The sequence below is a fragment of the Gavialis gangeticus genome, unplaced genomic scaffold (genome assembly GCF_001723915.1).
Source record: "Gavialis gangeticus isolate Ggan-Ray unplaced genomic scaffold, GavGan_comp1, whole genome shotgun sequence".
In the NCBI taxonomy this organism is placed as follows: domain Eukaryota; kingdom Metazoa; phylum Chordata; order Crocodylia; family Gavialidae; genus Gavialis; species Gavialis gangeticus.
The window spans coordinates 106,064,131-106,079,241 of NW_017729024.1; the positions used below are offsets into that span (position 1 = coordinate 106,064,131).

General features: G+C 46.3%; 1 protein-coding gene across 4 annotated transcripts in view; it reads right to left on the reverse strand.

Annotated features, from left to right (window-relative positions):
- Positions 1-15,111, reverse strand: part of DENND4C (DENN domain containing 4C) — a 137,717-nt gene that overhangs the window by 14,486 nt on the left and 108,120 nt on the right. For all 4 annotated transcript variants that reach the window (XM_019517509.1, XM_019517508.1, XM_019517510.1 and 1 more), the window contains 5 exons: positions 12,832-13,012; positions 11,088-11,197; positions 2,884-3,059; positions 1,530-1,712; positions 453-642 (listed from right to left, as the gene is read on the reverse strand). In XM_019517509.1, the coding sequence (XP_019373054.1) occupies positions 453-642; positions 1,530-1,712; positions 2,884-3,059; positions 11,088-11,197; positions 12,832-13,012 (840 nt within the window). The remainder of the gene's footprint in view (positions 1-452; positions 643-1,529; positions 1,713-2,883; positions 3,060-11,087; positions 11,198-12,831; positions 13,013-15,111) is intronic.

A 15,111-nucleotide genomic window follows, 5' to 3' on the forward strand; every position in this document is an offset into this window, starting at 1 on the left:
TGGTTACCCCTCAACATCACTTCCCCTGCAGGGCTCTCACAAATGTGGCCCTTGATAATTTTTTCAAAGACCTTCCCCAGGATAGAAGTGAGGCTGACTGGCCTGTAGTTGCCAGGCTCTTCCTTCCTCCCCTTCTTGAAAATAGGGACCACATTGGCCCTTTTCCAGTCCTCAGGGACTTGGTTTAAGTAAATATAGTATTTCAAACCAAGCAGTACTGTTCAAAATGCCTGGAGACAAGGGGAAATACTCTTCTCTTATTAGAAAATGATATTTCACTTTCCAGGCAGTAAATGGAAGGATGTTCCCCATGAAAGTGAGGGAATACATCTGAGGTCGACAGGACCCCAAGCAATCAAGAATGGCAAGTTACAGTTAGACTCAGAGAATGTTGTTTATACTACAGTTCACTAACTTACATCAGTTATCAAGGGTATTATTAGCAAACATACCACAACTTCTTGCAAACTGTTTGGAAGGCTAACTGTTGAAATTCCATGAGATGGTCTCTGTGACAGATCAATATTTTGCAGGGGGCCCCCCACGCTATGGCTCCGAGTCAAAGATGCTTCTCGTTTTTGTGGATTGTTGCCAGATGTTGTCACTGCTCTGGGGCCCTTACTCTGTTCTTCAGGCTTATTACTGTTTAAATTTCAGAAAAGAACATGTCAATATATTACTTTTCAGCAACAGCCGGTGATAGGAGCTGGAGGAAGACTATCAGTTAGGCATCCCCAAACTATTTTCATCTACTGAAAGGAAAAAACTCAGTCATTTGGGTGAATGCAACACAGAAAACCTCAGCACAATATGAAGTAACCCAAAACACATGGGAAAATATGCATGTAAAAACAGAAAAAGGAACGGGGGGTATTTTACTTTCATTTTAACTCTTAAAATTTACCGTTATGGAGCCTCTATCTTGTCTAAATATTTGGCACAGAAATGGATCCAGGCAAAGACTGGAAGATGCTCTTTTGTCAGCTCAGACAAAAACCCCCCACTTGAACACGTTTCATATCCTTTGACATCCACCTAATCAGTGAACTAAAGCAAGTTCTTGAACTGACTAATCATAACTAATGAGTGCAACTCACACAGTAAATAGCACATTATGAACACTCTCAGGACTGTCTGTAGGCGATGCATTTAAAACTTGAATTATTTTAAAAAATTCAATTGCAGAACAAGAAGTCAGCTCTGAGATGATCTGCAAGTAAGAAAGGCAAAATCCACAGCATAATATTTTAGATGCAAATACGATGCTTGGGTCTCTTAAAGAGACATGTGACATGAGAGTTCAGCAAGAAGAACAGATCAAAACTGGTTTACTACATTGTGTAATATACCTGGTCTTGGGGCTCAATAACAAGAATGACTCCTGTGCCCTTTCTTACAGAGTATCACTTAACATGCAGCGGGATAAGGCTATGCCAAGTATACATTTTTAAAGAAATTAAACAGTTTTGAAAATGCTGGTAAGTTTCTAAATTAAACCAAGAACACTTGTATCCCTTTCTCTTCCTTACCTCTGCTCAGGTGTAGAGCTTGTTTCTTCAACTATGGTCTGGTTGGAGCTAGGATGATCTGAAAAACTCATCAAATCAGCAACAGCAGAGCTGGATGCAGGTTTCAGCTCCAGAGGATCAGTAGTTATTGGAATGTTACCACTGTGTAAACTATCTCCAGAGGTACTTGGTTTCAGAAAAAAGCTAAATGATAATAAGGGAAGATTAAGAAAATGGTGAGGAGGAAGGTTAATGTTATACAAGTATATAAACACTGAACTGACTTTCCAAATACCTGCAACAGAAATTATACAAGCGAAAAGAAAAAGCTGGAGTTCTATACAAAGAAACACAAATCCAATATTAGAACATGGGGTAAGCTCTAGAATACAAATACAACGCTACTCCTCACTACCAGAATACATCAAGGAACAACTAAAATTAGTCAACAGAATATTCTGTCTTGGTGATTACATAGATTGCCAAACAAGAAAAAGATTTAACCAAAATACTGTTGAGGATGGGTATTTTAAATTAATAATAAGATTGTAAAAATAGAAAGATGACATATTAAGGGTCCAATACATTAGGAATGGATCTGATTTTCCAAGGATCTTTTAAGCATAAGTTTTATTTATATTTTGGCTTTTCTGGCCTGCTGACAGACACAGATGCAAAAATGAATGCTACCTGATAGTACTAAGATGTGCCAACAAAAGTCACAATCATCTTAAGAGCAATGACAAGTTATTGAGACAGAACACAAAAATGCTGGTGACATTATAGGCAAATAGGCTCTTCACTGTTATTTGGTCCTTCAAACTGGCCAAACTAGGCAGTGACTTATCACGATCCCATGCAGTAACATGACCTTCTTAAACCTGGTCATGGAAGAAACCTTATTTGCTGAAGTTTAGACAAGCATTCCAACAATAGAGCTTTTCTTCAATTTTTGTTTATTTTAAAATCTTAAAATGTTTATTTTAAGTTTTTTTGTTTGTTTTTTAAAGGACATACAATCTTCCAAACAGCAACATTTATGAGGGAAATGCTTCAGAAAATGAGACATTTGAAGGCATAATCAAGTATTTGCCTTGATTATGCCTTAGGCCAGCCTAAGTATTTATTGTTTTCTGATTACTATACCATAAGGCTCAGTGGTTCAGGATCTTTTTAAATTTGCTTTTCCTGTTTGTACAACCACAACCGGGAAAACAGCTAGTGATTTGTAATGGCTGCATATGCAGTAAAAAGTATCTTTATTTTTCCAAGTTCCCTAATAAGTCCTCATTACCAAAACAGACAAAATGAATGTGCAAAATCCATGTGCAGAATTTAATGGAAAAAGGCAACGCACTTAGAAAAATCTACCAACCTAGCAGAGCCACGCAAGTCTTTAAATTCCACATTAAGAAGAGGTAAGAAAGTGCTTTTACAGAAGGGACAAGTGGTGTTCAAGTTAGAATCATCTGCAGTCCATCCAGCCATAATTTCTTCATCGTAAACTAAAGCTTCACATGCTCTACATTGCGAGCAACTTGACATCAAAACCTGCAACAGAAAACAAGGAACATAAACACTTTAAAGCCTTTTAAAACCCAGCTGTGTCAGTATAATGCCCACCCTGTCCCGACAAAGAGGTGTCAGAACGGTCTGGAGACCTTGGTTTTATTTTCATCACTGTCACCTTAAAATGGTGCTCAAGGTTACACATTATCCTTTTTTGTGCATCTCTTGCCTATAAAATGGTAGTAATGATGATCACCATATGTTAACCGCATTGATCTTTATGAAAAGCATGCAAGTGCTAAATACATTTTTAGTAGTCACATACCACTTAAAGCTTTTAAAGTATATGATGCATAAAAAGCATTAACCCCTAAAATACATCTCCTGCATGTATAGTATAAAACTGTACACTTCTGCTTTTACTAAAAAGCCTTTATAGGGAAGAATACATTTTCCTACTATTTCCCGGTAGAAGTGCCATGCTTTGATTGTTTTGAAACTGGACTAGAGAAAGTGCTGGAACATCCTGACAGGCTCCAGGAGCGGTGCGAGACATGTGGGTGCAAGCCCGCTGCGCCCCCACTCCCCCAAAGGCCCCAGCAACCCTCAACTTGTGCGGAGTGCCCCTGCTGACCCCCAGCAGCAGCTGGAGGTAAGCGGGGCCCCTGGTGGGAGGGACTAGCCCCAACCTAGCCACAGGGAGGCAGCTAAGCCGGAGCCGAGGCGGGTCTCGCCCTGCCACAGTCCCTACTTCACCCAGCCCCACAAGGAATCTCGCGAACAGGCCGTGCAAACAGGCGTGCTCATCTGGCCCAGCACAAGTTAGTGTGGAATTTGCGCAGGATGGCGAGCGGGAGAGCCCGCAGCCCTGCCTGCGTGCCCCCGCCCTAGGGAAGCGAGTCCCAGCCATAGCCAGCCCACCAGTGGCATGACACGGATGGGCATGCACCGCAACCCAAGGGTCCCCTTGGGGCCTGCGGCCCCCACCTCTGGCACCTCAGAGACGGCCACCCAGACGGAGCCCACGGTTCCGGGCTCCATGCAGACAGAGCTTCTGGCTCTCTGCTGTAGGGGCTGCCTGTCGCTTTTTCAGGCTCTGGGAGCATGGCCACCTCCCGTTGTGGGGTCTGCTCCCTACTGGGGTCTCTGGCGCATCAGCTGGAGGAGCTCCAGGCCACAGTCCAGAGACTCTGTGCCATCAGAGACTGTGAGCAGGAGACTGACTCCTACTGCCAGGCCCTTCTCCCTCCCCATGGTCTCCCTCCAGCCCAGGGGTTGGACCAAGGTAGTCAAGGGCCCCACGGCCCAACACACCAAGACCCCTCCCCTGCTGGACCTATGCAACAGGTACAAACCTCTTGCAGCCCCAGCAAAGCCTGCTGAGTTGCCAGCTCCTGCAGGCAACACGGGCACTACTGTAGCTACCACCCCTGCTCTCCCCAAGACAAAACACAAAGCGTTTGTCATGGGAGATTCCACCCTGAGGGGGACTGAGGGGGCAATCTGCCACTCCAACCCCTTACCCCGGAAAGTCTGCTGCCTCCCAGGAGCCTGCATCCAAGACATTGCGGAGAAGATTCTTAAACTCCTCCAGCTCACTGAACATTATCCCATGCTCCTTATCCATGTGGGCACCAATGACACAGCTTGGAGAGCTTGGGTCATGAGGCGCTACAGGGATTTGGGAGCGGGGCTAAAGGGTCTGGGGGCACAGGTGGTGTTTTCTTCAATCCTCCCAGTGTCAGGCTACAGGCTGAGGAGGGAGAGGAGGATCCAGGTAGTCAACCAAAGACTGGTTGTCATCAGGAAGGCTTTGGCTTCCATGACCACAGCCCGCTCTTTGGTGAGAGAGGCAGTGAGCTGCTGGGAAGGGACAGCCTCCACCTCTCTCCGCTGAGGAGGTGGCTCTTCTCAGCCAGACTGGCTGACCTGCTCCACTGGCCTTTAAACTAAGCCCGCTGAGCATCCCTTGCAAAGCCAGCAGGCCAAGACACTTAAGGGAGCCCACCCATGCCCCAGCCCTGGAACAACCGGTAGGCAAGGCAAGGGCCCCCAAAGGGACACTTGCCTGCCTGTATGCAAATGCCAGGAGCTTGGGGAATAAACAGGAGGAAATTGTCCTCCTGCTTAGCGCAAAAAAATTACGATGTGATAGGGATAACGGAGACCTGGTGGGACTCCACCCATGACTGGACCACGGGTATAGGTGGCTATACCCTGTACAGGAGGGATAAAGTAGACAAAAGGGGAAGGGGTGTAGCTCTCTATGTTAAGGAGAGCTACGCGTCCCTGCGAGCCGACATTGGCGACCAGGGTGGATGGCTGGAGACCCTCTGGGTTAAAATCTGTGGGGAACACGGCACAGGGGACACAATGTTGGGAGTCTACTACAGACCTCCCACCCAAAGTCAAGAGCTTGACCAGGAATTCACCAGGGAATTGGCTGAGGCCGCATGCTCCAGATCCATGGTTGTCATGGGAGACTTCAACTACCCAGACATCTCATGGGAAGAGCTCTCGGCTAAATCCAAGTGGTTGCAAAGCTTCCTATCATATGTGGATGACCTCTATCTGACACAAGAGGTCTATGGCCAATGAGAGGTAAAGCGCAGCTCAACCTGGTACTGGAAACTGGGGACGACCTAAATTAGTGACCCAATGATCAAAGGGAAGCTGGGTGACAGCAACCACAAGCTGATCACCTTCACCATCTGCCGTAAAGCTGGCAAGTCAGTCAGCAATACAGAAGTCCTTGACTTCAGGAAAGCTGACTCTGACAAGCTCAGGAGGCTTGTCAGTGAGGCCCTAAGGGACCACAACCCCAAGGGGAGGGGAGCTCAGGAAGCGTGGTTGCTCCTCAGGGGAGCGATACTCAGTGAGCAAGCTAATGCTATTCTGTCTTGGAGGAAAGGCAGCAAAAGGGCACAGAAGCCCCCTTGGCTCTCCAGGGAACTAGCAGACCTCCTAAAGCAAAAAAAAAAAGGCCTACAAAGGATGGAAGACAGGATCTGCCTCCAAGGAGGAATATTCCGCACTGGTCTGGTCCTGCAGGGAGCAAAACAGGAAGGCCAAGGCTGCGATAGAACTCCAACGAGCTACAAGTATCAAGGACAATAAAAAGTCCTTTTTTAGATATGTGGGGAGCCAGAGGAAAAGCAAGGGCAACATTGGACCCCTGCTAAACCAGATGGAACAACTGACAACCGACGCCCAGGAAAAAGCCAACCTATTAAATGGCTACTTTGCATCAGTCTTTCATCAGTCCCACAGGACGCCCCTGCCCACTACGGGACGGGGAGCCTGGGTGAGGGAGATTCCCTGCCCTCCATCAATGCTGACCTCATGAAGGAGCACCTTGAGAGGCTGAACACCTTCAAGTCAGCTGGCCCTGACAGTCTACACCCCAGGGTACTGAAGGAGCAGAGTCATAGATCCGTGCCAGGGGCTGGGCTTTGAGAACTCCTGACGCTCTGAAGTGCCTGAAGACTGGAAGAAGACCAATGTGGTGCCTATCTTCAAGAAAAGGAGGAAAATGGATCCGGCAAACTACAGGCCCATCAGCCTGACCTCAATCCCGGGGAAGGTCTTAGAAAAGATTATTGAAAGAGGCCATTCTCAACAGACTGGCCGATGGCAGCTTCCTGAGGAACAGCCAGCACAGGTTTGTTGTGGGTAGGTCTTGCTTGACCAATCTTATCTCCTTCTACAACCAAGTGATCTATCACCTGGACAAGGGAGAGGAGATTGATGTCATATATCTTGACTTCAAAAAAGCCTTTGATTTGGTATTCCATGATCACCTCTTGGGAAAACTGGCCAACTGCAGCCTCGGGCTGGGGAACTGGCTCTGGTGTCTCAGAGTGCCCAAAGGGATGAGACAAGGTCGAACAGTTATAAACTTCAGCAAGACTGTTTCAGGCTGGACATAAAAAAGAATTTCTTCACTGTCTGAGCCCCCAAGGTCTGGAATAGCCTGCCACCAGAGGTGGTTCATGCACCTACATTGAACGCCTTCAAGAGAAGTTTGGACGTTTATCTTGCTGGGATCCTATGACCCCAGCTGACTTCCTGCCCCTTGGGCAGGGGGCTCAACTCAATGATCTTCCGAGGTCCCTTCCAGCCCTAATGTCTATGAAATCTATGAAATCCTGGAGAAAAATAATTCTGCAATCGGTGGAGGAATGATCAGTCTATGGTCCTGGAAAGATATAATGTTTTCAGTGGCATAACTGATACTGCACCATTGTAAAGAAGTAGCTAGTAGACAAAGCAAACCCTTAAACCAAGCTAACTATGCTCAATCTAGTGAAGAATTACCTTTGAAAGAATGAGTGGTGAAATAAACTACAAGTATAAGTCTTGCAAGGTTAGGTTTTCTGTCCATATCCATTGTGGCTAGGTACAGACATTTGGGGGTATTAGGAGGAGGTAAATCAGTTCAAAATGGCTGCCTGATATCAGGTAAGTCAGGATAGAGGCCTTAGTGGTAGGGGAGGGAGTTGGGGATCCAGCAGGCTGGAGGGAATTGGGGGTCCACCGAGGGATGGGGGGCAGGTGCTACCCACGGGTGGGCTGGGGGAGGGGCAGCAATGACCTGCAGGTGTGGTGGGGGAGCAGGTGCAACCTGCAAGGAGTGGGAGGGCACAGCAATGACCTGCAGGTGGGGGGGGCAGTATGACCCCTCCCACCCATTTTTTGCTGGGGTCTGGGAGTGTCTAGCAGGGTTAGGAGCACTCGTGGGGTCCATGGGGGAGCTTTAGAAGATCAGGGACTACTTTTAACTCCCTGATCCCCACTTCCTCGTGAACCAACACCCCCATCCCTCCTGCCCTTCCCTGCACCGGGACTTATTTGCTTGGCTCCAGCAGTAGCGAACACTAATAAAATGTGGCTGCACCTGCAGCAGCTTGTGGAATGGGAATTGAGAGGGCTGGTCGGCCCAGGGGGTGGGAGGAAAGGGCCTGGGCCAGGGGGGAGTTAAAAGAGCAGCCCCAGGGCTGGACCCAGCGGCTGGGTTTTCCCCACAGGGAAAGTGTACAGAAGTTTCACGCACTGGTTTGACCCAAGTCACATAAATTTGATGCTACATAGATCTTAAACTGGATTCTGATACTACATAAAAGTTTATCTTAAACTGGAGTCTGCAATTTTTAGACCAGTTTGTGTGCATGGAACTTCTGTACCTGTAACTGTACAGAAGTTAAGTGTAAGGATGTCAGTCACTGAGACCGGGTCTGTAAGTGTAAGGTTGGCACTGGGATGACCTAAGTTTAAATTGGAAGGCCATTTTGAACCCAGTTTAACTTCCCCTATACTTAGCTTGTGGGATCAACAGGTTACTTGCTCCCCTGTCACCTGGTGAGGGACTATACCGACTACCTACTGCATGAGCTGCACATCTGTATAATCTCAATACTGGTGCAACTAATGACATTCATGTATTATTCATGTGCATCTATCCACACCCCAAGTAACCTTAGGTCTTTCCATCAATATTTTCTGTAACTCACTTCACTTGCCTTTTCAAGTTCACAACCAAAGAATGCAAGAGGTCTCACTCTAAAGTATTTTCTTTTACCATTACTGTCTCCTCACATCTCATGATAAAAGGAAGATTGGGGAGTCTACATAACAAAAATATTAAGAAGAATATTGAGAAGATAAATATTTGGGTCCTAGATACCCAAACTGAAACAACTGTAAAACTGCTATTTTGATGCAAAAGCTGTTTTTGCATTGGTCACAAAGCCAATACCAGAAGTCTAAAAGCACCAACTGGCAGCCAGAAAAAGGAGCATGGTAACTCAATTATTAATTAAAAAGCAATTTTTCAAGGAAACACTCTTGAGAGGACTTCGTCTTGTCCATGATGTTCTGCTACCTCCCCGTGCACTGCATGGTCTGAGTTACTATTCTGTTCCTTCCAAGATTATGATAACTACTGAAATAAAAAGAATAAAAGCACTTTGTACTAGGGCTGTGTGAAACGGCTATGTTTCATTTCAGTTTCAGATTCAGCATTTCAGAGGGACAGTGATTCATTTTGGTGTTTCAGATCACAGTCCCATTTCAACTCGCCTGAATCTGTTTCAGAGTTTTGACAGTGTTTCGGCCATAGGCTACAATGGGAATCACAAAATCGCCTATAATTTTGTCATTTCTTGCCTGATTCAGATGAAAATTGCAGAGATGGTAGCCCCTTTAAGGGCATGAAACCTGCCAACTTTCAAGGAGATAGTTTCATAGTTTCATAGATTTAGGGTCGGAAGGGACCTAGTAGATCTTCTAGCCCGACCCCCCGCCAGGGCGGGAGAACAACAAAACCCCAAAACAAGAAACGGGACTCAAATGAGTCCAGCCAGGTAGGCATCCAGCCTCTTCTTAAAGACCCCCAGGGTAGGGGCCAGCACCACTTCCCTTGGAAGTTGGTTCCAGCTCCTAGCCGCCCTAACTGTGAAGTAGTTTTTGCGGATGTCCAATCTATACCTCCTCTCCATCAACTTGTGCCCATTACTCCTTGCTATGCCAGCAGGCGCTAGGGGAAACAGCGTCTCCCCCAAACCCTTCTGGTCCCCCCTAGTGAGTTTATAGACGGTCACCAGGTCCCCCCTCAGCCTTCTCTTGTGGAGGCTGAATAGGTTCAGGTCCCGCAGTCTCTCACTGTAGGGTCTGCCCTGTTGTCCCCGGATCATGCGGGTGGCCCCCCTCTGGACCCTCTCCATGTTGTCCACATCCCTCTTGAAATGGGGCGCACAGAACTGGACACAATACTCCAGCTGTGGCCTCACCAGCGTCGCGTAGAGGGGGAGGATCACCTCCTTGGCTCTACTCGAGATGCACCTGTGCAGGGGGTTTTGTGAAACTGCACCTCAAATTGTTAAAAGCAAAACTTGTATCACTTGCTGGCAGCAACAGCATGCCGGCATCCTGCACGGAGATCCAGGGGCCTGCACCAGACTCCTCCCAGGGGGTGTGGACCCCTGGACCTTTGCACAGGATGAGAGCAGGCTGCTGTTCCACCCTCAGAGCACTGGGATTGGAAGGGACCTCAGGGACAGATCGCAGACATTGGTCAGCTACAGATGTCAATCAAAGCATATAACCACACCTTTTTCTCCAAAACCAGCTAAGGGAAATTGGAATGCTCACTGTATGCAAGGAAAAGGGACCCCCACGAGTCCAGAAATTTGGTGCGGGGAGAAGCAGTAGCAGTGTTAATTGCCATGACTTTGGGAGCCATGGCCACTAACACAGCTCTGAACTTAAGGGACAGGTCAGGCCTAGCATGTCATGTCTGGGACCATGTGCTGGGTCAGACCCAGCATGTGGCTACAGAGGCAGTACCTGGTCCTGGACTTGGCATGTAGCTCTAGAGCCAGCATGTGAGGTTGGACCCAACACACTGGGTCTGGGGTCACATGCCATGTGCCAGGTCAGAAATGGCACGTGGATCGAGTCCCACCACGTCAAGTCATATCCACCATATGGCCCCTGACCCAGCACAGTGCAGAGCCCCAGACCCAGATACAGTACACATGCAGGGTCATTCCATGCCCAGACCCGGCCCACGCCTGCACCAGGAGAAGAGGAAGGTTTGCAGGGGAAGTGATTGGAGCCAAACAACAGCTGCCACTACCTGCCTCCCCCCAGGACCTGCACCTGCACAGCCAAAGAGACAGTGGCAGAAAGAGAAGCGTGCAGCCCCAGACTGCAAGCGAGTGTCTGCCTCAGATCACCCCATAGCTACAGGCTGCTTCTGTTTACACACTCATGAAGGAGTGGGGAGACAAGAGTGGCTGCTCCTTCCAGCTGTGCTGCTGCGCAGCAACTTCCCAGATGCTGTCTGGAAAATTTCAGAGGAAGCCTCCTACCCACCCCCCTCTTTTCCCTACCTGCTGCTACTTAGTTACTTAATTAAGGTAAGACCTTTTTCCTTCATGTTGCCGTTCTAAAACAGAGTGCATGTTATATTTGGGATGTTTTACATGCAAGAAAATATGGATCTGGTATGCCCAAAGGCACCTAAAAAAGCATTTACATCTTACCAGTGTATAAGTGTATTGGTCTTACCTCCATTGCACAGTTCTGGAAGATGCTAGATAAACTCGTATTGTGGGAGGAGCCATGTTCTGACTTCTCAGAATCCAGACCTTTCATGCTTCTTGGGAATGAAATTTCACCTGCACCAGAGTGGAGAGACTCTTTACTCAATGTATGTCCAATTTGATGCTGTTATTCTAAGTGACGTCAACAGTACAGAACAATTTCAAGATTACACATAAATATATAATGTTTATGGGATATTACTGATGCAACATAAAAATTCCTGTATTTTTGGTCAATGTTTTCAAGTAGTTTCTGTATCTTCATTTATGATACTGACACAATGAAACTGGGGAAAAAAAAATGATAAGGAGGCAGTGTAGTACTGATATATTTTACACAGTTCAAAGAAAAGATAAAGTAAAAGAGGGTAGTAATGAGAACAAAAGGAATCACCTAGCTAGCTATTCTAGGACAATACCTAGTTCTCCGCAATCATGCTGCAGAACTCCACAAAGAAGAAGAACACAAAAGTAGTAGATGAGAACACTACAAATACAAGTGTTATGTTAGAATGCTCTCTGGCCAGGGCTTAGCCCAAAACAGGGATACAGCTGTGATTGATGTTGGGAATGGGGAAATCTAGCTTTTATCTAACAAAAATGAAAAAAACCTACAAAGTACTATTGCTAGGATAGAATACAGTCTGGGCTGGTTCCAGAGGAAATAAAAACCTGTATGTTCAATTTCCTCAAGAGTCCTAGTCATCCTTTCACACTCAAAAGTGGTCAATTGACAGAGTCCTTCTCAGAGTCTTAAAAGGAAAGCAAATTTCCTTCTAAGAACATCCATTCCTCTCATCAGGGTAGATGCACTCTAAGCCCAACTCCTCCTGTTCACTTACTATTCCCCTCTAGCTTAAACTTGGCTAGGAGTCCCCAGGATGGATTTTAACCCTTTCCCACCCTGACAGAATACAAGGTTAGCATTCCTTAGCTATTAAGATTAATTTGCTTTTGGAACAATTTATGTATGCTTTTCTACCAACCACTTACATCCTCACACTCAAAACAATTCAGACAGTTCCTATTTATTCTAAATAGGTACTGTGTACTGGTCACTTCATTTAAGTGGCTCATTGGGAGTTCTTTTGAAAATCTGCTTGCTCTGTTATGGATGATAGATTCATTAATAGCTGTTGAACAGAACGTTTGGAGATGTTTCCTCTGGCATCTCTAAACCAATAATGGTGGATGCCGGGGAGAGTAACTGATATGGGACAGATCACTTTAGTTCTATCCAGTTCAATGCTCTCCCTCTAGTACCCATTTCTGCCATTGTTGGAGACAGGATACTAGGCTAGATGTACTGGCCTGGTATGGCACTTCTTATGTTCTTTTGTTCATTTTCAGTTTTAATATTTTAAAGAGACTTGTTTATAGGCAGCTGATATTACATGAATAGGCAATTCTGCATAGCTGTAAGAACTAAACAGAAGAGTAAGCTATGGCACTTAGATGGAAGAATTCCTTTTCTACCTGATCATCTTGTGCCAAGGATGTAGAATAATCAAGTGATGCAGGTAATCAAGAAATGCAATCATTATATTACACTTAGCCTTAGTATTGACTCACACTTGCACAAATTCTGAATTTTTTAGTGCCAATAGCACCATTCCAACAAGCTACTTAAAGGTTGTAGCAATGGAGAATAGTATTCTCATTTAATTATATCCCCAAACAACAATTAATTATGAAGGAAAAATCCACACCTGTTGGGTACTGCTGTTTTCCTACATCTCCACTGCTGTTGCTGCTACCTAGACTGGTAGTGCTCTGTGTGAGCTCACTGGTTACCAGCCCCAGGATTCCTGTTTTTGGTGACAGGTTATCTCCTAAAAGGTGGTCTTCTAATCCAGTGGGAAAGGGGAAGTCTTGCTGATGAGTTTCTTCCTTTAACACAAAAAGGAAAACTTAAGACTTTTGAGTATTTCCAGATCCATTTTTGTTTTTGCTGTTTAATATTTACTGCTAAAAATAATTTAGGAAGAACCTTATATTTACTGTTTTAACAAACAGATAAAGACTCAGATTGTACACTGTTTGGGTCAGGGCTAGGTAAAAGAAGAAAAGATACTGAACAAGAGTTCCCAAACTATTAAAATAAAAAAGGATCAAAGCACCCACTGCCAGTAAAGGTAAACTGGTGGGAGAGGGTTTTAAAGAAGGGGGTTTGAAGGAAGAAAGTATTTTTGGCAGAAAAGAACAAGGTGTTGGGATTTTGGGGGAAAAAATAATGGGCAAAGCTGAAAGTAAGAAACAACGGAAGCATTAAGGGAAAAGGCAGGAGCAGAAGAAGTGGGAACAGCAGTTTGAGTAGACACAAAACGTATTATAAAAATAAACTGGCTAGAGGATCCAAAAATTAAGATGACAAAAGTTAGAATGGCAGACTATTATATCTGCAATTGCAGTGTAAATAGACTAGAGCAGGGGTGGGCAAAATGTGGCCTGGGGGCTGGATGTGGCCCGCCAGGCCATTCTGTCTGGCCTGTGGGGCCCCTAAAAAATTTAGAAAATTAGTAATTATCTGCCCTAGGCTGCCTGTCATGTGGCCCTTGATGGCTTGCCAAAACTCAGTAAGTGGCCCTCTGCCCAAAATAATTGCTTGCCCCTGGACTAGAGGGAAGAGAGATAACCAGGAAAGTGAAAGTTACAGTAGCCAATTGACACAGAACACAACAAGGTGAACAACGGTTTTAGAGCTATGAGATATTTAGAAAAAAAAAGTCACCAAATTCTGTAAGAAAGGAGTAAGTAAGGAGTTAGTAGAATATTGGACACAGGGGAAGTCAGATATAAGACAGAATTCATCAGAAAAGCGGAGCTGTTAACCAACAGACAAACACGGTTGAGGCAAGGGAGGAGCCAGAATGGGGTGGGAAAAAAAAAGAGAGACAGAAAGTTGGAAGAGTGTACATAACTGCATAACTCAGAGAAAGACCCAAGCTAGAGTGGAACAAAAGGAGGGTCTGTTCAAGAAGAAACAGACATTTAGAAGGCACAAACTATGCACATGGCAGGAGAAAGATTAAAAAGTTCTTTCCATCCCTCCCCCTTTGAATCATCCCTCCCCCTTCAAATATTTGTTTTCCTTCTTAGCAAAAAGGTTCCCTTGATCTGGTTTCCACACCTAACCTTCCTCTAAATCTTAGGTCACAATTCCGGAGTCCACCCTGTCCTCACGTTTCTGGACTCCTTCTTCTAGTTTTGAATACAACTGTCATTGGCCTGGCTTCTTTAAGATTGTGGAATTCACTTTTTTATAAGTCATATACAGGTTTCCCTCGACTTATGCAGTACATGCGTTCCTGGAGAATGGTGCATAAATTGAATTTTCCTAAAGCAAACCACCTTTGCAATTTAACAAATAGGGATAGGTCCCCATGGCATAAGGGAGGGAGGGAGGCACGCTAGGACTAGGGAAGGGGTGGGGGGAGGGGTGCCTCTCTTGGAGCCCCACGAGGCTGCAAAGCAGATGGATCAGTGGCACTTAACCCAGCCCTGGCTGCAGCAGCCCTGGGAGCGGTTGACATCAGCTGCCTGCAGCTGCTGGGCTGCACCGTGCCCCAAGCCACACAGTGCTCTGCCTGTCCTCACTCACCCCAGCTCCTGCTGTAGTAGCCCAGGGAGTGGCTGATGTCAGCTGTCTGTAGCTGCTAGGCTGCACCGTGCCCTGGTTCAGGCAGCTGGTGTCAACCGCTCCCGGGGCTGCTGCAGCCAGGGCGAGTGCCATGCCCTGCACCACCCGGGGCTCCGCTTGCTTGTACTCACCCCAGCCCAAGCTGAAGTGGCCCTAGGAGCACCTGACACCAGCTGCCTGCACCAGGGCACAGTGCAGCTCAGTGGCTACTGGCAGCTGGCATCAGCCACTCATGGGGCTGCTCCAGCACAGGCTGGGGTGAGTGTGGACAAGAGGAGCCCTAGGCAGCGCGGGGCACAGCACTCACCCCAGCCCATGTTGGAGTGGCTCCGGGTCAGCTGCTTGCACC